The sequence below is a fragment of the Aotus nancymaae genome, unplaced genomic scaffold (genome assembly GCF_030222135.1).
Source record: "Aotus nancymaae isolate 86718 unplaced genomic scaffold, 86718_ANA_hifiasm-v0.15.2.pri h1tg000029l, whole genome shotgun sequence".
NCBI classification, from domain to species: Eukaryota; Metazoa; Chordata; class Mammalia; order Primates; family Aotidae; genus Aotus; species Aotus nancymaae.
In genome coordinates this window covers 25,581,583-25,605,940 of record NW_026988442.1, presented here as the reverse complement: position 1 = coordinate 25,605,940, position 24,358 = coordinate 25,581,583, and the positions used below count along the sequence as shown (strand labels likewise).

The window sequence follows — 24,358 nt, the reverse complement described above, 5'->3', positions numbered from 1 at the left end:
TCGAGGATGACTGTTAGGATTGTAACCTGAGCAATTAAATAGATGGCTCTCCATTTACTGAGATGGGGGGAACAGATTTGGGGGATGAGAGGAAATTAGGAGTTTGGTGTGAAGTATGTTGCTAGAAAAACGTATTAGGCTGCCGAGTGGAGATCTTGAACAAGGCAGTTGAATATCTGGGTTCACAGGAGGTCTGGGCTGGAGAGATAAATTTGGATATTGTCAATGGCAAAGACCTATGGAATTTCAGAGCCTGGCAAGAACTTAGCAATTAATTTTGCAAATGGGGAAACTGGGGCTCAGAGAGACAGTGATATGCCCAAGTGACAGGCAGATGAATGAGACAGGCAGCTCTGTCTACAGCCCAGAGGAAGCCACAGCTCGCCAAGACCCAGCCAGCTAGGGATAGAGTCTCACACAGAGACGGCTGAGCCCCCAGACACAGATTCAGTTGCAATTACCAGGGTATGACTGCACACACCCAGGAGCACTGCACACGATTGCGCCCATAGAAAGGGAAGTGCACACACACAGAAATGTACGTCTCCTTGAAGGCATCAGACACAGCCTAGCCAATAAGCCCTTTAAAGCCTGTGTGTGCATGTGGTATAGCCATAGTCACACAGCAAGTCCCCGACTTTCTAGGTCCGGCAACCCCCACCTACTGACTTAAACTCACGGCCTTGTCTCTCTTCACCTAAAACTGACCTGCACATTTCTGCATAGAAAAGGCCAGAAAGGTGAGGAGAGCTGATGCTCTCTATCAAGAAGGATGCAGGAGCCCCATCTGAAGGACTAGAGGAAAGCAGGTAGCTGGGAAAGGCCTAAGCGAGAGAGTGACTTGGGAAGAGCTGCGTTTTAGAAAATGCCATCTGCTGCATTGTGGAGAATGGCTGAGGATGGGAGGTGCGGGGGGAGAAGAGCAGCCTCATCACCACCATGGGGGCTCCTCCATGACCCCTTCACTCTCACTGCAACTCTGAGAGGTGGCAGGACTGATGGTAGCATCCCTATTGAACAGATGGGAACACTGAGGCTCAGACAGAAGAAAGTACCTACAGTCACATAGCAAGTCAGTGACAGAGAAAGTTGCTGGGCATAGCTCCCAGGCTGTTGGAATGGCAAGGTTTCTTGTTTCACAGGTGTGGAAACTGAGACCAAGAGAAGGGCAAGGACTCATCCAAGGTCATGCAGAGAGTAGGAGGCAGAGGCGGGCCCCAGTTTATGAGCACTAGCTTACGGAGACCCAGCCCTGCCTTGACCCCCTCTCCCAGCCCATGGACTCTCACATTCCACTCAGGAAAAAAGTTGGGAGGGAGGGGGACTCAATTTGGACTAGCTGAGGAACCCAGGAGGGGGAAGGGAAAAGCAGAAATTAAATTAGTTTATTTCATTTGAGCAACTTTTTGAAGGGGAAGCAAATGTGACACCAGGGTGCTTGCAGAGACTCCAGGCAGCTTTGAAAATCAGTCACAATTACTGAGCCTCCTGATCTGGCTGCGGAGGGCGGGGCCGACAAGCAGCACTAGGGTCTGGGCAGTTTCGGAGATCAGAGGGAGCAGGGACGCAGCTTGGGACATGAAAGGCAGCAGCACTTGCAAATTAAACCACTCACAGCTTAAAAGAGAAGGGAAGTGTGCCGGGGGCCACCGATGAGCCACGCTTCTGAGCAGGGGCACACCAGTCATGTTAAGCCTGATGCAGCCAAGTGGGTCCTGAGTTGACAGTCAGGAGGCCTGGCTCCTGCATGACCTTGGTTGACTTCTGCCCCTCTGGACTCTAAGTTCCCTTCTGAGCATTGAGACAGTTCATTCAAGCATCAGATGTTTATTGAGTGCCTGCTATGTGCCAGGCACTGTTCCAGACATTGGGGATTCTTAGGAAGCCTACATACTATAGCAGGGAGAGAGTCAGGACAGAGATGAGCAAATGCATAATATGCAAATAAGTAATTAAAAATATAAAATAGGCCAGGCACAGTGTCCCACGCCTGTAATCCAAGCACTTTGGAAGGCCAAGGCGGGTGAATTGCCTGAGCTCAGGAGTTCAAGACCAGCTGGGCAATATGGTGAAACCCCAACTCTACTAAAATACAAAAAAAATGAGCCAGGCATGGTGGCATACACCTGTAGTCCCAGCTACTCAGGAAGCTGAGGCACAAGAATTGCTTGAACTGGGGAGGCAGAGGTCGGAGTGAGCCAAGATTGTGCCACTGCACTCCAGCCTGAGTGACAGTGTGAGACTCTGTCTAAAAAAAAAGAACAGTATATGTATATGTATGTATGTGTGTGTATATATATATATAATATTAATATGCCTGGTGGTATGAGTGCTATGCAGAATAAAGGAATTTGGGGTGAGGGCTATTTTGCTATTTTAGATAGAGGGGTCAGGGAAGGCCTCTCTTTCGAGGACATCTAAATAAAGATCTGAAGGAAGGGAACCAAGGAGCTCTGCGAAACATTGGTTTACAAACTTTTTCGTGCATCCACATTACCTGGAGGGCTTGTTAAAACACAAATTTCTGCCCTTGTCCCCCAGCATTTTTGGCTCAAGAGGTCTGGGCTGGTAGAAATGTTTGCATTTCTAACAAACTCCCTAATGCTGCTGGCTTAGAGATCATATGTGGACAACCACTAAGCTACAAGAAGAATGTTCCAGGCAGAGAGGACAGCAAGTGCAAGGGTCCTGAGGCATACTGTGTTTGTCATGTTTGAGGAATAGCAGGGAGGTCTGTGGCTGAAGAGGAGTGAGTGAGTGGGAGAATATCTGGAGTCTAGATGCCTCAGATGATGGATTACGCAGGACTTGGTAGTCATTGAAAGGTTTTTGGTTGTACTCTGAGTGAGATGAGGAGCAGAGGAGTGACCTAATCCAGCTTATATTTTAAAAAGAATGACTTGCTGGCCTCCATGTTGAAAATAGACTGTAGTGGGCAAGGTTGGAAGTGGGGAGACCAGTGAGGAAGCAATTGCAATAGTGCAGGCGAGAGGTGATGGTAACTTGGACCAGTGTGGATGGTGAGAAGAGATGGGATCTAGACGTACACTGAAGGTAGAGCCAACAAGGTTTATGAGGGATTGGATGTGGGGAATAAGAGGCAGAGGAGACAAGGACGATGCTGAGTTTTTGGGCCTGAGCAACTGAACGGATGGAGCTGCTGTGGCTGAGATGGGGACTGTTCCAGGAAGAGCAAGTTTGCCAAATAAAGTAAGAATTCATTCTCGGGCAAGTTCAGATTGAGGTGTCTACTGAACATCCAAGTTCAGATGTCAAAGGGACAGTTGGATCTATGAGTCTGGACATCAGGAGAGAGATGAGGCTAAAGATACAACTCTGGAAATCAGCAGCAGAGGGAATTTACAGCTTGAGGCTGAGTACGTCAACAGGGAGTGAGTTTTGATAGAAAAGAATTGGACTAGACACTCTCTCAGTGTCAGGGAGCCAGACCCCTTCCCTAGGCTGTCACAACCTGACCATGGGATGGCAAGAGGACTTCACAGATCTCCCACACCCAGTTCAACTCCCCCTACTTATTCATGCTAACCTTGTGCAAGACACTATGCCTGGCACGATTGAAGATACTGAAGTCAGAAATGAGAAATTCAATTCAATGTGCGTTTATTAACCACTCCTTTATTCTGGGCACTGCAGGGGATGTAAAGATAAGTAATTGAATTAAATCCACAAATGTTTATTAGCACCCATTATACGCAAGGCCTCCAATGTACTTGGCTCTGTAGGCCTTGCAAAGATGAGTCACCCAACTTAGCAAAAATTTATCAGCACCTACTTTATATATGGCCCCACAGAGGATACAGAAGTAGTTGCTTTTAACTCGGTAAACACATATCAGTGCCTACTATGTACATAGCACTTTGCTAGGTATGTGGAGATCACAGATGAGCAAGACACCACCCCTGACCTAAAAGTGGTAGCAGATCACTTTCATATCTTGTGCTAACTCAGATCAGTTGGTAGTGACTGTTGGGCTGTATTGAGGAGTCTAAAGTCTCACTCAGCCTAGGCAGAAAAGACTGTCATGATGGATTAGTGATGTCTGCCATGGGCAAAGGAAGGATAATGTCATAGCACACATGCCATAGGATTGACATTGCCAGACCATGGGATTGGGGCTCAACAGAATGTGGAAATGGGCAGGGGCCCGGCTGCAGCCACTTTTCCGTGTATTTCAATTCTTCTGTGAGCAGCATTTTTAATAGATGGGAAAAGACTGTTTGGTAATACAGCCTGCACTTCTTGGGATATTCACTAAATAATAGCTATCAGCCAGCACTGCTTTCATGGAGCTATTTCCGTTTATTCTCACAATCCTGGGGAATAAGCAGGATAGGCATTAGTGTCTTCATGTCACTGATACAGAAATAAATGCAAAGTGATTTTTCTGAGATTCCGCAGTAAGAGCTAAAGCCAGAACTAGACCCAGAAGCAGAAACCAAAACCCGAGTTCCTTGTCTTGGCGTCCATGGCTTTCTTTGAGGGAAGAGTCACGAGCATTTCTTGCACAACGCTTCACAGCTTGAAAATCACTGTCACATCCCTAATCTCATTTCAGCCTCTTAGGGAGTCTCTTGGGTCAAGTATTGACATCCCCATTTTACAGCTAAGGAAACTGAGGCTCAAGAGGGGAAGGAAAGTAAAACTAAAAAAGATCAGAGAGCACACTATCTGCTTCTTAAATCCGGTGCTTGGGGGGACAGAGAGGAAAGGAGGAAGGCAGGAAGGAGTGTGTTCCCCAAGGATCTCATTTGGAGAGGGCAGCAGCAAGCTGGGAACCTCCAATTGTCCCATCTGTAGCTGGAGAGAGTGTAGCTCAGCAGCCCGCAGGCCCAAGCCAGGAATCAATCGCTGGTCTCTGCAGAGACAACTTCTAAAGATGTTTTTAATTAAAGTCCAGGAAGATCTATACGTGCAATATCTCCTTGCTTAGCAACGGCACTGGCTCTCACCACCTGGGCTGGGGGGAACGGGACAGGAGGCTTCTGGTGGGGAGAAGCAGCAGACAGGAGCAGAGGCTCTGGCCCTCAGAAGTTGGCCCCATGGCCCGGGTAATCTGGGCAGGGAGGAATATATCCCTGTCATTCTTTGTCTTTTCCATCAACAATTCATTCAACAAACATGACACCCTCTGTATGCCAGGCCCTATAGCCACATGGGACTGGGGTGCAAAGGTGATAAAGCTACCATCCTGCCCTCAAGGGTCTAGCACATAGTGGGTGCTCTGTAGATGTTGGAAGAATGAATGGAACTGAATCATAAGCAAAAATGTTTGCTTTCTGCCACTGGCAGAAGGATGCTATCACAGATACTTTAAATATTGCTGTCTGAAACAAAGTCACTAGACTGCGTAACAGAGGGTCTAGTAAATGTTGAGAGGACAGAAGAGCTTGTGGGTCTCAGTTGGGGATGTAGGAGAGTGCTTTCTCTGAGGGGGACATAGTGGATACAGACACACACACACACACACACACACACACACACTCTCAGGGGTTGCCTGGATGAGCAAGTCCATAGCCAGGATCCTTAAGGAAAGAAAGAGTGAGGGGAGGGTGTTTTGGGTTCTCTGGAGACTGGAGGAAGGTGCTTGCAATGCAGGAGGCCCCTCATCCCACCAGGCCAAACCTCACCTTCCTCTCCTAGTTCCTCCTCCTGCTCTGCCCCCATCTTCTTGCTCCAAATATACTTCTGTCTCTGTTCTATTTGTTCTGTCTCTGTTTCACAATTCCTCTGGTTTCCTACTTAACCTCTGTGTTTCTATTGCATTCTGTCTGTGTCTGTCCCACTTTCCATCCCTCTGACCCTCCTTTCTCTGTCTCTTACTCACTTTCTTGCCCCCATCTCTGTTCTGCCTCTTCTGTCACTTGTCTCTGGACCTGCCTCCTCCCATGCAGCCACTTTCCTGCATCTCCTGTGTGCCATTCATCTGTATTAGGCTGCCCTGGCTGGGAGGCTGGAAGCAGGGTCAAGGCCAGCCCAGCCAGCCGGCATTCTAAGTGATGATCGAAGAGAGAGTTGGGAGGAGGGCAGCGGGGGTGGATGTTGAGGGGGGCTTGTTTCCTGTTTAATCTGAGCATTCTCAGGGACTCGACAAGTGGTTTTTAATTTTTAATAGAAAACATTCTGCACAGTGCTGGCAGCAGCAGGGGTGGAACTCATTTTTTATAAATGTTTGAGAAGCTAAATGTGAGCCTAGGGTTTCCCCAGGCCCAGTGGGGTGGCAAAAGGAGGTAGAGAAGAGGCAGGATGATAATAATTACAAACGTCTTCATAATAACGACACTTGGTCACCTTGGCTGAGAACTCTGTTCTTTTCCAGAGCGCTTCATCTCTTTCTCTCATTAAGGGGTCTCCCACACCCAGGGAGGCAGGAATGATAAAGTGTTATCTCCATTTTACAGAAGGGGAACTGAGGCGCAATCAGATTGGGAAGTTTTTCCACAGCCACACAAAGCCAAGGACAGGGCTAGAATGAGAATTTATGTCTATAATCCCTGAGCTCCACTCCATACAGCACCACCCACTCCAAGAGCCAGCTGGGACTCCTCCTGGGGGGCTCTGGAACTTGAGTCTGGAGCCTCAGTTGCACCTCACAGATAGCAAGGATTAAGGGATAAGAAAAGAAAGAATTCTGTCCTGGGATCCAGGACATAGATTCCAATTCTGGTTCCATGACAAACCAAGTCAGAACAACTCAGAGATGAGAAGTAGGCAAGGCCCCTCCCTCTTGATGCTGGTGTCCAGGGGTCTCCTACCCAGGGAGACACAGCCTCAGGTGGCTCCTTATGATACAGAGAGAAAGGAAAGGAGTGAACTTCTATTAGGCACCCACAACACACTGGCTTCATCAGCCACCTAGATCCATCATCTCTAATCCTCATAGCGTCTCAAAGGCTCAGAATGGGCACCCCTTAATGTTACAGGTGAGGAAACGGATCAGACAGGGTAAAAAATCTGACTGAGGGCATAGAATAAGGAAGTGGTGGGACTTGAAACCAGAACTCTATGATACCAAAGCCCACCCAGTCTCCATGGATGTGTGAGGGGCATCTCCTCTCAAGAATGTCTGACTTCTCATGCTGACCTCAGCTGGGAAGAGCTCTAATGACTTGATGGCTGCATCATCCTACCTGCTTCCTTCCGGGTGTCAGTCTCAGAACAGGCTCAGTTAGTCCAGGAGGGCAGCATGCTGGCTAGACAGACCTGAGTTTGAATCTTTCCCTACTGCTTACTAATGATGTGTCCCTGGGGAAGTCATTGAGCCCCTCTGTGACTCAATTTCCTCATCAGTTCAGTGAGGGGTTGGGTCTAGGGCACCAGTTTTTAGACCTAAAGGCACTTTAGATTCACTCTGCAGATTGTAAAAATACCTCTGCCTGGGCTTCTCCCCAAGAGTCCTATTTAATTGGTCAGGGATGGGGCTCAGCATCAATGTTATTTAAAGCTCCCAAGAGATTCTAATGTGCTGCCAAGTTGAGAAGAGCTGGTTTCTGTGCTCTCCAAGGACAAGCCTTTCCATATCTAACATTCCTCATGGATCCATGGGCCCTGAGATTCTGTTTAACCAAGAATCAGTTGGGCAACCCTTCGAATTCCAGCCTGGACCTGTGCCCTAACCACCACTTAGCAGAAGGGCTGGGCGGCAGCACCACGGACAGCGGTCTGCTCCTGTCAACCAGTCCCAGCTCCACTTCTGAAAGTCTGGGCTTGAACCAGCTGTAGGGGAGGGAGAATCTAAACCCAGCTCCTGTCCTTCCCTCCTCTGCGCCCCTTCTCCTGTGTCTGAGTCCTCCCTCTCTCACACACCTATCTACTTCTACTCCAAGCAGCCCCTCCTCCTACCTCTAAGGCCGGATACGTGTGGGCTTTGACATCAGATCCACCTGCCTCTGCACCAGGTGAACTTGTCAAGGTACTGTCCTTGGTGCTGAGCATAGAAATCTGAGTTCTCACAATGATCCACGAGTTTGGTAGTATTCTTACCCCTGTTTCGCTAATGAGGAAATGGAAGCACAAAGAGGTTCATTACTTAACTTCACTCAGCCTCCGTTTCCTCCTCTTTAAAGTGAAAATATTAATAGAGCCTATCTGAAGGCCTTATTTGGCAAATTCTATCATATACAAAAAGGGCTTATAACATAGTCTCTAGCACAAAGTTGTTATTTAATAAATGGAAGCTATCTTTATCAGTTATTGAATAATGATATATAATTCACAATGGATTTCAAGATTAATTCATGTTTGCACCCTTCACTGTGCATAGCAGCCCCCTCAGCTGTAAAATGGGAATGGTGCAGGGGTGTGCTGGAGTCAGCTTGTACCAGCTCACAAGAGCCACACATTGATTTTTCAGGAGTTTTGTGGGCCAGTTGATATCATGCTGGTAGCTTGAAATTGGGCCATGGTGGGAATATTTACACCATGGAAATCAGCAAACATTACAAAGCAGGGCACTCCTCCCCACCCCTCCACCCCTCAGAGCTGACTCACCAACAAACCACTGCATCTACATCACAGAGCTGGTGTGAAGTCCGCAGAAGAAAATGGACATGATGGTGCATTGTAAAATATAAATAAACTGCTGAACCTGTGGGACAACCCCGAGGTGGTCCCATAGTAGCTACAAGCCTGGCACCCTTTTTTCGGCCAATTCTGGTGAGCTGCTGACTTGTAAAGAAGGTGGGAGGGGGTGTGTGGCCCAAGGAAGCCATTCCCCTGGGGCCTGGGAAACCAGTGGTGAATCACTGACCCTTTACCATTCCCACGTGTCAACATTAACTGTAATGGCTGCAATAAAGAATCTTGGATTGGGGAAATGATTCCATCATCCCCTCGGGAGTCTCTCGGCTGCATCCCAGGGAGAGAGAGAGAGCTCAGCCATGTCTCTGGGGAGTCACTCAGCCCTGCCTTGTGCTTTGCCCAGGGAGTGGAGGGGACATGCATGGGGAGTGACAGGGAGACCCTCTCTCATAACAATTATAACAGTCACTAGTTATTGTGCATTCACCATGAGCCTGATGCTTTATGTATCTTCTCCCATTTCAGTACCTCTGTGAGGGAAGCATAATTGTGCCATTGTATACTGGCGTGCCATGCCTCCTGAGACGACAACAACAACCTGCACTTATTGGGCTCTTGGCATGAGCCAGGCACTGTCCTCAGTGCTGGATGTGGAAATTGAATTCTCAAAATGATCTCAGGAGATTTGTAATACTACCACCCTCATTTCACAAAATGAGGAGATTGAAGCACAAAGGGGTTCATGACAGATCCAAGGTCAAACTTCTAATAAGTGGCGGTGTCTTCACTGACTGTGACTTAGTTCACCAGGCCACCGTCCCCAAAATCACTGTGCTTGTGCTGACACTGCTTCCTAGAAGGGACTTGGCATCCCAGAGTCCTGAGTTCAAATCCCACCACTTCCTCACTCTGTGCCCTCAGTCAAATCTTTTCCTCTGTCTGACCTGAGTCCTCGCCTGTAATATTAGGTGGGGGGGGGTCCACTTTGCATTTCTGAGATGGTATGAGGATTAGAGGTGATGGATTTAAGTGGCTGGTGAAGCCAGTGTGTCGTGAGTGCTTAGTAGGACACCATTCCTTTTCCTTCTCTCTGTACCAGCAGGAGGCACCTGGGGCTGTGTCTTCCCTAAGTAGGAGACCCCTGGGTGCCAGCATCAGGAGGGAAGAGGCTTGCTCACCCCTCTTCCCCAGCTTCTCTGGGCAACTCTGATGGCTGACATGGAGCTGGAGTGGCCAAAGAGAGAGGCGCATTGCAGGGATGGTTTAGGAGACTGTGGCTGGGAGGGGGAACCTGGAGAGGGAAATGAGAAATGCAAAAGAGTGAAAAATAAATACATGTGTCTGTCTGGAATGATCGAGGGCCCCAGGCTGGAGGCGGGAGAGAAGGGCGGCAGGCTGGGCTTAGCAGAATTGCTGCAGTAGCACTTCCAGACTCTCACTCATTAGCCAGGCAGTGAACTGGCCTCACCTCCCAGCATGCAGCCCTGCTGGCTCAGGGAGCCCAGCCCAGCCCCAGAAGGGACCTGCCTGGCCCCACCAGTAGCCACCCAGCAGAAGGCATCTCCCTGAGGTGGGGTCTCTACCTCCTCCCATTTGGATCATATCCTGAACCCCTAAGACACACTATTGAGTCTTCCACCTCACCCTCTTCTTTCTGGAAAGGTTTGGATGGACTTGATGGCTTTGCTGGCCCCTCCACCTGACCCTCCCCCACCCTTGCCCCCACCCTCACCTGGTCTAGCCTCACGTCCCAAGCCCTGCTTTCGTCAAATTGAACATGATGTCAAATTAGAGCCATCTCTGGGACAGACCAAAAGAAGCTCCCAGTTTAATGAGGCAGCGTCAAAAATCAATAACTTAATTGCCGCTGTTTGATGGACTTTTATCCAATTTATACTCTCCCCAGCAGCCTACGTGCAGAGCATGAGGAGAAGTGTGGGGGCGGGGGCGGTCTGGGCACCCAGGGGGAGGGGCAAGGAGGGCACCAGGGCCTGCAGCCAATGACTTTCCAAAGGGAAGGCTGGGTGCTGCCTTCTCCTGCCAGGGGCCAAGAGACACTGGCCTCTAATCCCCCATGAATCGGGCTGTCCGTCTGGGCTATCTCCTGCCACCATGGTTGGGGGAGAGGAGGCAGAGTCCCTTGAAGAATCAGTAGGAGCTGGAGTGGGTAGAACGGCGCCTGGGTAGGGGGTCAGGCCCGGTTTCCAGTCCGCTGACTGTGATGACTGTAACTGGCAATAATGGTCGTTGCCGTCATTGAGAAACTGCTCTGAGCTGCTCTGTGGCAGGAGTTTAGAATTCATCCCCTCAACCTAGTGAACCAAGCGCTAGGATTTGCCCCATTTCGCTGAGGACGAAACTGAGACTCAGAGAGGCTGCCTTTTGTGGCCAGAGTCCTACAGCTGGGAACCACCCCAAGGAGACTTGAATCCAGAACTGACTCCATGGTCTCACTTGCACCACTAGAAAGGCCTCAAAACAGGAAGAGGGTTGGGACTCAGAGTGGGGATGGGGACCATGAGGGACTATCTTTGATGACCTCCCGTGGGTCTCCCGAGATTCTCTTCTCCCAGCATTCCTGGGGTGAGGCGAAGTGGGGAAACAAACTTGGCAGCCCCAGATGACCACTGTCTCGCTTGGTCCCCCGGGCCCAGGCACGTCGGTGATGCAGGTGATGGCCTCGGATGCGGATGACCCCACGTACGGCAGCAGTGCTCGGCTGGTGTACAGCGTGCTGGACGGCGAGCACCACTTCACCGTGGACCCCAAGACCGGTGAGAGGCGAGGCGGGGCCAGAGGCGGAGCCGTGGGGCAGGGCCCACCCCAGACGTCTGCTCTCAGTCTTCTGACCCAGTAGCTCTGAGGGTAGCACAGGCGGCACTTTGTGCACATCAGGAGAGTCCTCGGCTGTGGAGAGGAGGGGCAGCCAGGCAGGAAGAGGGAGGACTGAGGAGCAGAAAAGGAATGGGGTGGGGAGGGGGTTCTTCCAAAACTGGCAGAGAAACAGAAAGGCAGGAGGCAGCCACTGTGGGTGCCCTAAAAGGACCTCGAAGGTCCGAACTAAGGGGCTTGTCCTTGAAGTTAAGTTGAAGCAGGCATGTAAGCTGTTCCGAGGTCACAAGTGTAGTTTGGGGGAGGGAGGACGGATGGTTTCAGCAGTTTTGAGAGCTCTACCCACTTGGCAGTTGTTAAGGATCTGACGGAAAACCACAGGCATCTTTAAGGAAGGGTGTCGAAGACACAGAGACCTTTAAGGAAGGCTGGCTTCTTTCTCGCTTATCCCCCCAACACCACCAAACGATGGTGCAGCACACCCACCCACTGTCCCCTACTTCACTCACTGTGACATTAGCACCTGCCTCATCTCTGAGAAGCCTTGGGGAGAACAGAATGAGAAGACTGAAGCCCAGAGAGATAAAGTGACTCACTGGAGGTCACACAGCTGAGAGTGGCTGGTGATTCCAGCAGGGTGCTCTCACTGCTCCTGGGATAGGAGGCGCCTGGCTTGGGTGAAGGCAGGAATGAGATGTCAGAAACCCAGAATGTTTATCAAATGCCACTGTGGGGCTCACAGCCCTATGGCGCAGGGGGACAGGCAGATATGTGGGGATTAGAAGCAAGGCTTTTTGGAGGCAGTAGCTGCAATCTACAAACAATAAGAAAGTGTCTGTGGGGTGCAGTGGCTCACCCCTGTGATCCCAAGACTTTGGGAGGTCAAGGAGGGAGGATCACTTGAGTCCAGGAGTTTGAGACTAGCCAGAGTAACATAGAGACCCTATCTCTACGAAAAGAAAAAATTAGCTAGGCATAGTGACGGGTGCCTGTAGTCCCAGCTACTCAGGAGGCTGAGGTGAGAGGATTTCCTGAGCCCAGGAAGTTGAGGCTGCAGCAAGTTATGACAGCACTATCACACTCCAGCCTGAGCAACAGAGCAAGATCCTGTCTCAAAAAATAAAAAAGAAAAAAAAGAAGGTGTTGCCAGACCAAGATTTCAGAGAAGGGCATTTCAGGTAGAGGGCATGGCTCAAGCAAAATTTGGGAGCAATGGAACAGCCTGGGGCATGAGGGGAATTATAAGCAGCTCAGGCTTGAGCAGTCACATCGAGAGAGTGGCAGGGGGTGCTGGGTGAGCCAGGCTAAGGAGCTTGGATTTCATTCTAAGGGCAAAGCTGGGAAGTGGGGTTGGGGAGAGTTGATGGATTTGGGTTTTGGGTTTTTGTGGGTTCCTGTTGTCTGGGGGAGAAGGGAGAGGATTCCGATCCATGAGCACAGTTATAATTGTATTCTCTTACACAAAGTATCTTCATTATTTCTTTCTCCTCACAAAAGTAATACATTTTAGAAAATGTTCAAACATTAAGGAAATGCTAAAAAGGAAAACAAAAGAAAGAAAGTGCTTCCCACTCTCTATCCTCAGTAATTGCCGCCCCAAAGGTAGCCACTTGGTATATATATCCTATGAGATCTTACTCATTCACTTGAAAATATTAAGTCATCTTTAATAGATAATACATCTCAAGGTTCAAAATTCAAAAATTCCAAACAGGCATTTAGTGGCAATTCTTCACCCCATCCAGTCCCCCAGCCACCCAGTCTGTATCCCCAAGGCAACCAATGTAATTTTCTCATGCATCTTCCACAGCTACTCTGTACATGTACAAGAAAATAAGGTACATGTATTTGTTTTTTTACATGAATGGTAGCTATAAACACACTATACACACGGCTTGCCTTTTTCACTTGACAATACATCTTGAAGATTATTCCATATCAGTACATAAAGAGCTTCCTCATTCTTTTATTTAATGGGTGTTATAGATACCTAAAATTTATTTCACCAGTCCCCTACCAATGGACACTTATGCTGTTTCCAATCTTTTGCTGTAATGAACAATGCTACAGTGAATAACCTCATACATAGATCATTTTGTGCTTGTATGAGTATATCTGCAGGATAATTTTCAGGAAGTGGAGAAGCGGGGTCAAAGAGCACATGTGTTCGGAATCTCGGTAGATAATGTCGAAACATACCAGATGACGCTCCCGTGAGCCACGTGTGAGAGTGCCCATTTCCCCTCTTCCTCACTGACACTGCGGGTTCATTGATGACTTCTAAGCAAGGAAGTGACATGCTCCGGTTTTCATTTTAACAAGATCCCTCAGGCCGCTGCTACAGAGCTTGGATCCAAGGAAGGAATTGGAGGCAGGGAGGCCCTAGAGCCCGGGATCCCCAGCATAGAGTCCCAAAGGGCAAAAACCAAAAGCCTGGGCCCTTTCTTGACACTCAGACTCCTGAACCTGTCTGTCTAGCTGGGAAGCCAGGGATGATGAAGAATTCGTGGTGAGGGTTGACTGAGATGCCAAGAGGAGGGAATAGGGGATGGCAGTGAGATCCTGCAGAGGATAAACCTTGGGGGCCAGCACAAATCTGCAGGACTAGGCTGAGGGAGGAGTCAGAGTTTCTTTCCATGTAGTGTAGAAAGGGTTTCTTCATCTAGGCAAGGGGTACCACCAACAGAAACAGGAGTGTAAATTAAGAAAGCTACTAGAGCAGAGGAATTCGTGAATGTGCACTGGAATCTGATGCAGAGCTAAATAATTCAGCTTTAACCATATTGGCTTTAAGATGAGAGAAAACATCTAGGAAAACATGAGGGAAAGAAACATCTAGAACTTCTAGCAGGCCATCTGAAATACAGGTGTGGAGCTCCAAGAATGGTTGGGGCTCTTAAAGCCTCGGTTTCTCCATGTGCACAGGGGAGAGAATCACCTGCTTCTCAGGTGATGGTTGTGATGATTCAGTGGGACAGTTCACTCATTCATTCAACAACTATTTATCGAGTGCCTATTATGTGCCTGGCTCTGTTCTAGGCACCAGGAATGCAGCAATAGACAAATCTAAGGGTCTGCGTTCATGGGACTTTTATTGAAGTAGAGAATATAGAAGATGAGCATGTACACACAAAATGTCAAGCAGTGGCAAGTGTGAGGACAAAACCTAATGCAGAGGAAGGACTTAGATTAAGACATCATGGCCAGGTGCAGTGGCTCATGCCTGTAATCTCAACACTTTGGGAGGCCGAGGCAGGCAGATCACTTGAGGTCAGGAGTTTGAGACCAGCCTGGCCAACATGGTGAAACTCCATCTCTACTAAAATACAAAAATTAGCAGGGCATGGTGGCACATGCCTGTAATCCCAGCTACTCAGGAGGTTGATGCAGAAGAATCGCTTGAACCCAGGAGGTGGAGGTTGCAGTGAGCCAAGATCATGCCACTGCACTCCAGCCTGAGAGACACAGCAAGACTCTGTCTCAAAAAAAGAAAGAAAGAAGGAAGAAAAGAAGAGAGAAGAGACGAGATGAGAAAAGAAAAGAAATCATGACAGGCCTTTCTGGGGAAGTGACCTTGGGGCAGAGACTGAGTGCAGTGAAGGCATGAGCCATGCAGATTTCTGGGGACCCACACTGCGGGACAAGGGAACAGCAAGTGTGTAAAGTGCGCAGCCCGAGCCCTGGCACAGAAGGATGGTGGTGGTAATGAAGAAGCCTTCATGCATTCCGCCTGAGGAAGTGGGTACTTTAGGGTTGATAGGACTTGGGAGACGGGGGGAAGAAAGAACATAGAACTAAGAAAAGGGCCAGGACTGAGTCTTGGGAGGTGGCAGAGCTGGGCAGGTGAAGGATCAGACGCCAAGACAGTGAGGAGGACAGCCAGTTTCTAAGAAACAGCATCCCCTGCTGCAGAGGGCCCAGAAGATGGTGACAAGCGGGAGGGCACAGGGCCTGGGGGAGCAGGAACAGTTCCCAAGAGGCCAGAAAGTGAGGACCAGGCAAGGAAGGTGAAGGAGTTCAAAGGGGGGTCCCTGCTCCAGGGTCCCTCAACTCTTCAGTCTGAAAGGGTTCTTTCTAGCACCTCCCAGGAAGAACCAGGTTTTGCCTCCCCTTGCCCACAACCCCATGGCAAGAGCCACCCTGGTGCCATTCCCAGCCCCAGCTCCATTTCCCCAGCCAGGAATATTCCGTTGATGCGGGTCTATATTTAGCAGCTGCTGCGAGGTACAGTCTGTTCTTGCTGTGCAGATAGCAGGGAGCAGAGCCGGAACGGGGCCTGGGAGGAAGGTGTGAGGGAAGAGAGGAGGCGGGGCACCGCGAGGCCCCAATACCAGAGGAGGAATTAACTTGTGTGTTTTAAAGGCCAGGCCTGCCAGCAGGCCCCCCACAGGGGCAACAGGGATGGCATTTGCGGGCTAATGAGGCATCACATGGGCTTCAGGGCCCCTTTTGCAGCATTTGGAGGGGATAGCAGTGGCGGCAGGGACAACAGCTGCAACTGGGGACGATGGGTGAAGACAAGGCTGCAGGAGCCAAGGCCAGGTTATAATTACCAGCCCCCGCCCACCACCACCACAGCAGGAATAGAAACATTCTCTGAGACTTCAAGATCTCTGCTGAAAATTCTCAACTGGGCCGGAGATATCCATTTTACAGGGAGGAAATGAAACTAACATTTGTTGAGCACCTTCTAAGTGCCAGATCCTGGGGTCAGGATAATGAACTAGACCTAGTTTCTGCCTTCACGGAGCTTCTGCTCCAGCAGAGAAGCAAATGGATAGCTACACCCAGGCTGTGAGAGGGGCAGTGGAAGGGCACTGGGAGTCGGCCAGTCAAAATGTTGTTTGGGCACTTGCTGTGTGCCAGGCCCTATAGACATGAGATGAACAAGACCAGCATGGATCTTTGCCTCTGTGAAGCTTATTTATGGAGGTACCCAATCCAGAACTTGAGAAAAGAGATCAGCAGGGTATCTCCAAAATGTGAGGCCTGCTGCTGCTCCTCTCATTCAGTCCTCTCAACAGCCCTACCAGGTGGGTGTCCCCATTTTACAGAAGAGGAAACAGAGGCTCAGAGAGGCCCAGGAACTTACCCATGGTCAGCTAGCATGTAAATGGTGGAAAGAAGACTTGAGCCCCTATCGGTCTGGCCCCAGAGTCCTCCTTTTCACTCTGCAGCCTATCTGATTCTGTGCAGCCCCGGCATCTGTAGCAGGCCCTCAGTAAGAATCTAATGAATGAATGACTGAATGGATGAACTCGAAGAGCTGGAACGTTTCAAGAACAACTTCATGGACTGATTTTTGTACCCCTAGATCTCCCAGAGGGCAATAGTCTCCACCATGCTTCTCCCAGCATCAAGAGAAAGAGAGCAGAGTGGAACATAGCGGATAGGAAAATATGTCATCAATTCCTCCCCGCCCTGTACATGGCCTCTTAGTCATGTGACTTTGCCACTGTTCCCTGGAAGAGGTGGAGCCTGTTTCCCCACCCCTTGAACCTGGGCTCTCCTGGGGCTACTTTGGCCAATAGAATGTGGCAGAAGTGATGTTATGCAAATTCTGACATTAGGCCTTAAGAGACCTTGCAGCTTTCACTTTTACTGTCCTGGAACATAGTCCTGAGACTGCCGTGTAAGAAAGCCAGCCTACTGGAGGATGAAAGAACCAACGTGTCCCTGCTGACAGCCAAGACCAACTGCCAGACATGTAAATGAGCCATCTTGGACCTTCCAGTCAGCTGCTCCTCCGTTTTAGGCTCGGCTGAGTGAGTGAGCCCAGACAAAATCAGCAGAGGAATGGCCCAGCCAACTGGGTTTCTCTATCAGTCATCTAGAGCTATGTGAAACACACACACACACACACACACACACACACACACACACACACACCCAAAACATGGTGGCTTAAAGCAACAATAATTTATTATTTGTCACAATTTGGTGTGTCAGCTGGGCAGTTCTTTGGCAGGGGTCACTCATGCAACAACAGTCAGCTGTCGGGTCGCTGGGAGTGACATCGCTGGGACAGCTGGCATGACTAGGCCTCCCTCTACATGTGGCCTTTTATCCTAGGCTTCTTCACAGTACGATGGTCTCAGGATTCCAAAAAGACAGGTGGCAGCACACAAGGGCTTATTAAACCTCTACTTTTGTCACACCTGCTGATGTCCTATTGGCCAAAGCACACTTGCTGATGTCTGATTGGCCAGAGTCAGTATGGGAGCGAACGACCCAAGGGTGTGGATACTGGGAGGTGTGGTTCACTGGGCACCATCACCATAGCAACCTACCCTATTCCCTGGATCCCGAGAACAGGGCCCAGGGGCATCGTGGCCTCTGGGGACCCACCTTACCCACACCCAGAGATGGCACCTGCATCCTATACTCCACAAGCCTTCATGACCAGTTTCCAAGTGAGAAGAGTGTCATGTCCCCAGTTCCCCAGGAGCTGGAAGTGACAGGGACAGCAAAGAGGGCAGCCACGTGGGACCTCTCTCACTCACAGAGGTGGAGCCGGACCCTTTCTCCAACCTCCACTCAGAACTGGGACACTGAGCCTTTGGTGCCCAAGCCCAGAGATGCACAGTGGCCCCAGATCCTACCATGAATCCTCCACATTCACTGAGGTCCTGGATGGCAAGTGACCAGCACAAAGCTTAGCACACAGCAAGTGCTCAGCTAAAGTCAATCCGTCCCCACCTTTCTGCCTGGGATCCCCTGCTCCCTGGCCTGGCAGTTGCTGCACTGCAAGCTTATCTGCCTCCCCTCCCCGCCCCCCACCATCTTTCTTCACCCTTCCTGCGTCTCCCTCTCTGTTTTCTGTATGTCTGTTGCCACTCTCTCGGTTGTTCTTTACCCATTTTTATTCCTCCTTTCTTTCTCTTCGTCTGTTTCTCTCCAGGTCTCTGTTTCTCTGTTACTGTCTCTTTCTGAGTACCTCTGGCTTTCTCTCTGGTTTATCTACCCCTCCATCTTCCCTTCTCTCTTTTTCCATCTCTTTCAATTTCCCTCTGTCTCTGTTCCCCTCCTTTCCCCTCCCCAACCTTCCTTTCTTCCCTTCCTCTCTGTCTCTTTCCTCTTGTCTCTCACCCGTTTTCTCTCTGTCTCTGTTTCCCTGGGACTCCTTTTCTTCTCTCTCTCCTCTTCCCTATCCATCACCTTCCCCCTCTTCCTTCCCTCTATCTGCCTTCTGTTCTGTCTTTCCAATCCCCAGGGTGGAGAATATGACAGATCCCGCCTTCCCTGTATAGTCCCTGCTCTCCAGGGCTGCAAAGCCTCAGCATCCTGGCTATGCACTTTCTACGTGTGTGACCTTCAACAAGGTACTTAGCCTCTCCATGCCTCTGTTTCCTCATCTATAAAATAGGTATAATCACAGCACAGCACCTTCCTCATATGGATATTGAGAGGATTAAATGAGACAATTCACCTAAGGTGCTTAGAATAGTGCGGGACACGGCGCAAATGCACATAAACATAGTTGTTTTATTACATGTAATTCTCATGAGATGAAATCGTACATGATGGTTCTCAACCAATCTTGCCTCAGGGTCCATTTGACAATGACTGGAGACATTTTTGGAACTAAGCAAGGGTTAGTGCTACAGGCATTTAGTGGTGGGAGGCCAAGGATGCTACAAAATATCCTACAGCCTACAGGACACACACACACACACACACACACACACACACACACTCTCTCTCTCTCTCTCTCTCTCTCTCTCTCTCTCTCTCTCTCTCCAGATAATTATCCTGCCCAAAATGTCTATAGTGCCAAGTCTGAGAAATCTTCTTGTACAAGTCAGTATGGTGGTTGTCCCATTTTACAGATAAGGAAACTGAGGTTCAAAGAGACAAAGAGATTTGCTCAAAATCACATGACCAATGAAATGGCAGATCTGGAATTTATCCCAAGGCAATCCGCTGCCAAGACTCCCCTGTTGCTGGGAAGACCAGTGGTGGCAGAGACAGGGCCGGGAGGGGGCCTACAGAGGAATTGCAAAGGCCACTGATAGAGGGTTTGTGTGACCCTTGATTAGACAGAATACCCATTTTGTATCTATCTGCATGTGATCCCATGAAAGCAGGACCACCCCTTAGGCACCCCACCTCTGGCTCCCACAGGTACACACAGAAATACACACACACACCACATGTACACACACACCACATGTACACACACACACGTAACAGCCTCTCCTTCCGTTCTATTGCCCCTATGGGAGTCTGGGGACTGCTGGGGACCATCAGGTGTCGGAGCTTGGGTTTTATGGGGCACAGCATGGGGCTGCTGGTGCGTGACTCCACCTGGCGCACAGGCCCCGGGCACCACCTGTCACCACCTGGTGCTCGGCAGGTTGGAGTGGGTGGTGGGAGAGGCTCTGAACGCCTCATCGACTCTCCCACCCGACACTTGTCTCTTCTACTGGCAGGGAGACAAGAAGCCCAGTCTTCCCCACAGCAGAATTAATCTTGTGGTCACCCCCACGCCCGCTCCCCTCCCCGCTTCCAATAACAGCTTGGAGGACTGTCTGCTCAGCGATTAGCTGGTGCCTGGACAGAGGACCCAGGAACACGAGAGGGTCGAGGCAGGCCCCTAGGGCTGGGGGATAATTTGGTTGTGGGAGGAGGATGTGAATAAGAATGTGTGACGGTAGCTATGAGTGTGCCTGTGTGTACATGACTTTGTATATGTTCTTATGTGCATAGTCCACAAATGTGTGAACCACATTGTGTGTGTGTATATACAGGTGAATGTGACAGTATAGTGAGTGTACATGCGTGTGGACATGAGTCCAGTTCACACCCACCAAGTTGCTGCTCCATGCCTGGCTCTGAGCTGTATGTTACTGACACAGGCCTGGTTCATGCAGAGAATGTCAAGTGGGGAAACTGAGGCCCCAAAAGTGGGACTGGTTGCCCAGGGGAGTCACACAGTGGCAGGTTCTAGCTTGCAGTCCTCTCTTTAGGAAACCAATAGTCCGCTCTGTTGCTTTTGTGTTGTGTCTGCGTGTGAGAGAATGCATGTGCAATGTCTGTGAGCAAGTGTGTTTGAAGGGTATGTACCTGAGGCTGGGCGCAGTGGCTCACGCCTGTAATCTCAGCACTTTGGGAGGCCGAGGCAGCCAGATGACTTGAGGCCAGGAGTTCAAGACCTGCTTGGCCAACACAGCAAAACCCGTCTCTACTGAAAATACAAAACTTAGCCGAGCGTGGTGGCACATGCCTGTAGTCCAGCTACTCAGGAGGCTGAGGCAGGAGAGTTGCTTGAACCTGGGAGGAGGTTGCAGTGAGCTGAGATTGCACCACTGCACTCCAGCCTGAACAACAAGGTGAGACTCTGTCTCAAAAAAAAAGAAAGAAAGTGCATGTATTTGAGTATGTGTATGTGTTAGTGTGTATGAGAGAGTATGTGTATATGTTAGTGTGTCTGTGTGTGTGTGTGTGTATGTTTGTGTAGGATAATGTGTATTTGAGAGAGTGTGTGTATGTGTGTATCACTGAGTGTGTATTTGAGAGGGTATCTATGTGTTTGTGTGTTCGTACGTATGTGAGTATGAGTTATTTGTGAGAGTGCCTCTCTATGACCGGGCGTGAGTGGGTGTGTTTCTGTATGGATGTGTGAGTGTATCTGAGCCCGTGTGCATTTCTGCATGAGCACATAAGTGTGTAGGTGATCTATATAGGCCTGTGTGTAATTCTGTGTGAGTCTGTGAGTGTATGAGTGTGCGCATGTGACTGGATCCGTAGGGTAGATGAGTGTGCATTTGTGAGTGTATCTATAGGGGTGTGTATGAGTTTGTGGATGTATCTGTGTGAATGTGTATGAATGTATTTGTATAAGTCTGTGTGTGTGATTCTGTGTGAACCTGTGTGAATGTATCTATAGGAATGTGAGTATATCTGTGTGTGTGTGTATCTGTGTGAGCATGTGTGTATGTGTATATGCATCTGTATGAGCACATGTGTGAGTATATCTGTGTGAGCGTGTGTGTGTGAGCATGAGGAATATATCCGTGTGGGCATGTGTACTTGTATCTGTGTGTGTGTGTGTGAGCATGTGGAATATATCCACGTGGGCATGTGTACCTGTATCTGTGTGAGCGTGTGTGTGTGTGAGCATGAGGAATATATCCACGTGGGCATGTGTATCTCTATCTGTATGAGCATGTGTGAGTGTGTGTGGCAGCCACTGAGCCCTGTCCCACATGGTGGCCACACTGGTGTCCTTGCGTGGCCCACTCTCCTCCTGAACTTGAATTTCCCCAGGAGTCACAGGGTCTGTGGGCAGACCCACATCAGTGGGCAGCTGGTGTGGGTTGTCCTGGCCTCACCCTCCCTCATCTACAGGCGTAATCCGGACAGCTGTGCCTGACCTTGACCGTGAGAGCCAGGAGCGCTACGAGGTGGTGATCCAGGCCACAGACATGGCGGGTCAGCTGGGTGGCCTCTCGGGCTCCACTACTGTCACCATCGTGGTCACCGACGTCAACGACAACCCGCCCCGTTTCCCGCAGAGTGAGTGAGGCCTTCCCAGAAGAAGGCGCGTCTGTGTGTCTGTCTGTTAGCCCATCCAAGCCACCTGCCAACCCTAGCTTCCCTTTAGACTTCTCACCAAAAGAAGGGATTCCCCCGTCTGTCTGTCTGTCTACCCAGGCCACCCAGCTATCCCCCAGCCCCCTCCAACCATCCTTCCTACCAAGGAAGAACCCAGAGCTATCCAATGCTCTACAGAGCCAAGTAACATGCATTACCTTCCCAGACCTCCTCTTCCTTCCTGCAGAGGGGGAGCCCCATCCATCCAGCCTTCCATCCATCCTCCAACCCATCACTGGCCCCTACCCACTCCCCTAGCCACTTGTTGGACAATCCCATGCCGCTAAACTAGGCTTGCAAAGGGAAGGTACTGGGGAGAAAGGGGGCGCACAGGGATCTAGGCAGAGGCAGCTGCAGCCCCCAAGCAGAGGGAGGCCCAAAGCTGTGCAGGGAAAAACTGAGTTTGAGTGACAGGCATTTCCCTCCTCCTCTGAGCCCGGGGGGCAGGACTCTGTGCTTTTGAATTAGGAGGCCTTTCCACCGTCTGCTTCTACGGGCACAGCGAGGGTTGGGGAATGTCTCCGGTCCAGCCCCCCAGCTCCCTATCAGCCTAGCCAGCCCCTCTGTCCCCGGCTCAGGCTGAGAGCCACCAAAGCTGGCAGAGACTAAATGCCTCGGGGAGCTGGGCTGATTCCTATCGGGTGAGTCATTACTTGAGGTCTGCTGCTCTCGCATTAGGCCCCGCCACAGGGGAGTGACCCCCGAGAGATAAGGGAATCCAATCCCTTAGCTGAGAGCGCAGCATCATCGAGGCCTAGAGCCTCAGCTCAGACACAGAGCAGAGTGGGCCGAGCTCACCAACCGGCTTCCCGGCGCCAGGGAGCCTGGCACAGGAGCCAGCCCACTGCCCAATTTCCCAGTCCAGCTTCACCCACTAAAGGCAGATGCTTCAAAGCCCCATGCAGATGGGTGGGATGAACCCCACCCAGTCTTCTGCCCACTTGTGCCATGCTCTGAATGAGCTCTGAGCTGGAAGGGGTGGGGCAGAGCAGGGAGAAGGAGGCCAGGGCCCTGGGAAGGTTTGCTTTCCTGCTTATCCTTCCTTCCTCCTTCCTTTCTTTTTCTTTCTGTCTTTCTTATCATGAACTATAACACATGAAAAGAACATAAAATATAAATGTCCAGTTCAACAAATAATTATAAAGCAAACACTCCTGTGACCACCAGCCAGGACCCCAGAAGCCCTAAGATGCCCTTTCCTGATCATAGCCTCTTCCCCAACTCCTCCATCCAGTCACCCACCACCTGCTTTTGTGACGATCATCTTTAAGTCGTTCATCTACGTAGGCATCACCAGACATAAGTCTAATTTCATCCATTTTTGAACCTTATATAAATGGGATGAATCATGCAACACAAATTGTTTTTGTCTTGCATTTCACCTCTCAAAATTATGTTTATGAACTTATGTTGCTGGTAGCTATAGTTTATTCATTTTCTTTGCTGCATAGTGTTCCGTAATTATCTATTCTGGTGATGGTGGACACCGGCATTATTTCCAGTTTGGGGCTATTGGGAAGGAGACTGTTTTGAACCTTGTTGCCCCAGGTCTCCAGGTGCCCATTTGCACTTGTTCTCTGTGGATATAGAGGAGTGGTCATGGGATGTGCTCTTCTTCAACTTCACCATATAAAGCCAAACTGTTTTCCCCCATGAGGAAATCACATGTCCACTGTACCGCGTCTTCACTGACTCTTGGTACTGTCGGATTCTTTGATTTGTGTTAATCTGGTAAGTGTCTACTGGTAACTCATGCTGGCTTTCATTCATACACTCACTAGTCCCTCACACATTTCATTTATGCGACAGCCTGGCATTCTGCCAGGCACTGGGAATGCCTGATGAATAAGAGATGTGGTCCCTTTCTTCCAGGAGCTCATACCCGAAAGAGAGAATAAACAGAAAATGAGAGTAAAACGCAGTAATTCTAACATAGGATAAGCTTGGGGAACAAGGGAGCACAGGAGCAGAGCCTGGAGGTCTGGGAGGGTTCCCTGGAGGAGGTAACATTCAGTGAGACTAGAAGGCAGAGCGGGAATTGGGAAGGCAAAGGCAGAGAGGAGAACAGGGAGAGGGGATGCCTGGAGGTGAGCGAGAGTGAGTTAGAGCTGCAGAATCACAAGAACTTCAGCAAGGCTGAGGCTAGAGATGGAGCGGGGATTTGAGGATTAGGCTGGAGAAGCCAGCAGGGGCCAGGCAGCATTTTGGAGGGCAGGCCAAGGGGCTTGCACAACTCCATCCCAAAGGCAATGGGGAGCCATGGAAGGGATTAAAGCAGGGGAGTGGCATGTTCAGCTTGTGTTTCAGAAAGTGCCCCACCCTGGCTGCTGTATGAGGATGAATCAGAGGCAGCCACTCCACACAAGCGTTACCAAGACCTGTGGAGCCTCCA

The 24,358-nt window shown here is 50.0% G+C and overlaps 1 protein-coding gene across 1 annotated transcript in view; it reads left to right on the top strand.

Moving 5' to 3' along the window:
• The window catches only part of CDH22 (cadherin 22), a 133,875-nt gene that overhangs the window by 69,287 nt on the left and 40,230 nt on the right, over nucleotides 1–24,358 (top strand). The window contains exons 4-5 of the mRNA XM_021669118.2: nucleotides 11,193–11,312; nucleotides 21,721–21,888. Coding sequence (XP_021524793.1) covers nucleotides 11,193–11,312; nucleotides 21,721–21,888 — 288 coding nt within the window. The remainder of the gene's footprint in view (nucleotides 1–11,192; nucleotides 11,313–21,720; nucleotides 21,889–24,358) is intronic.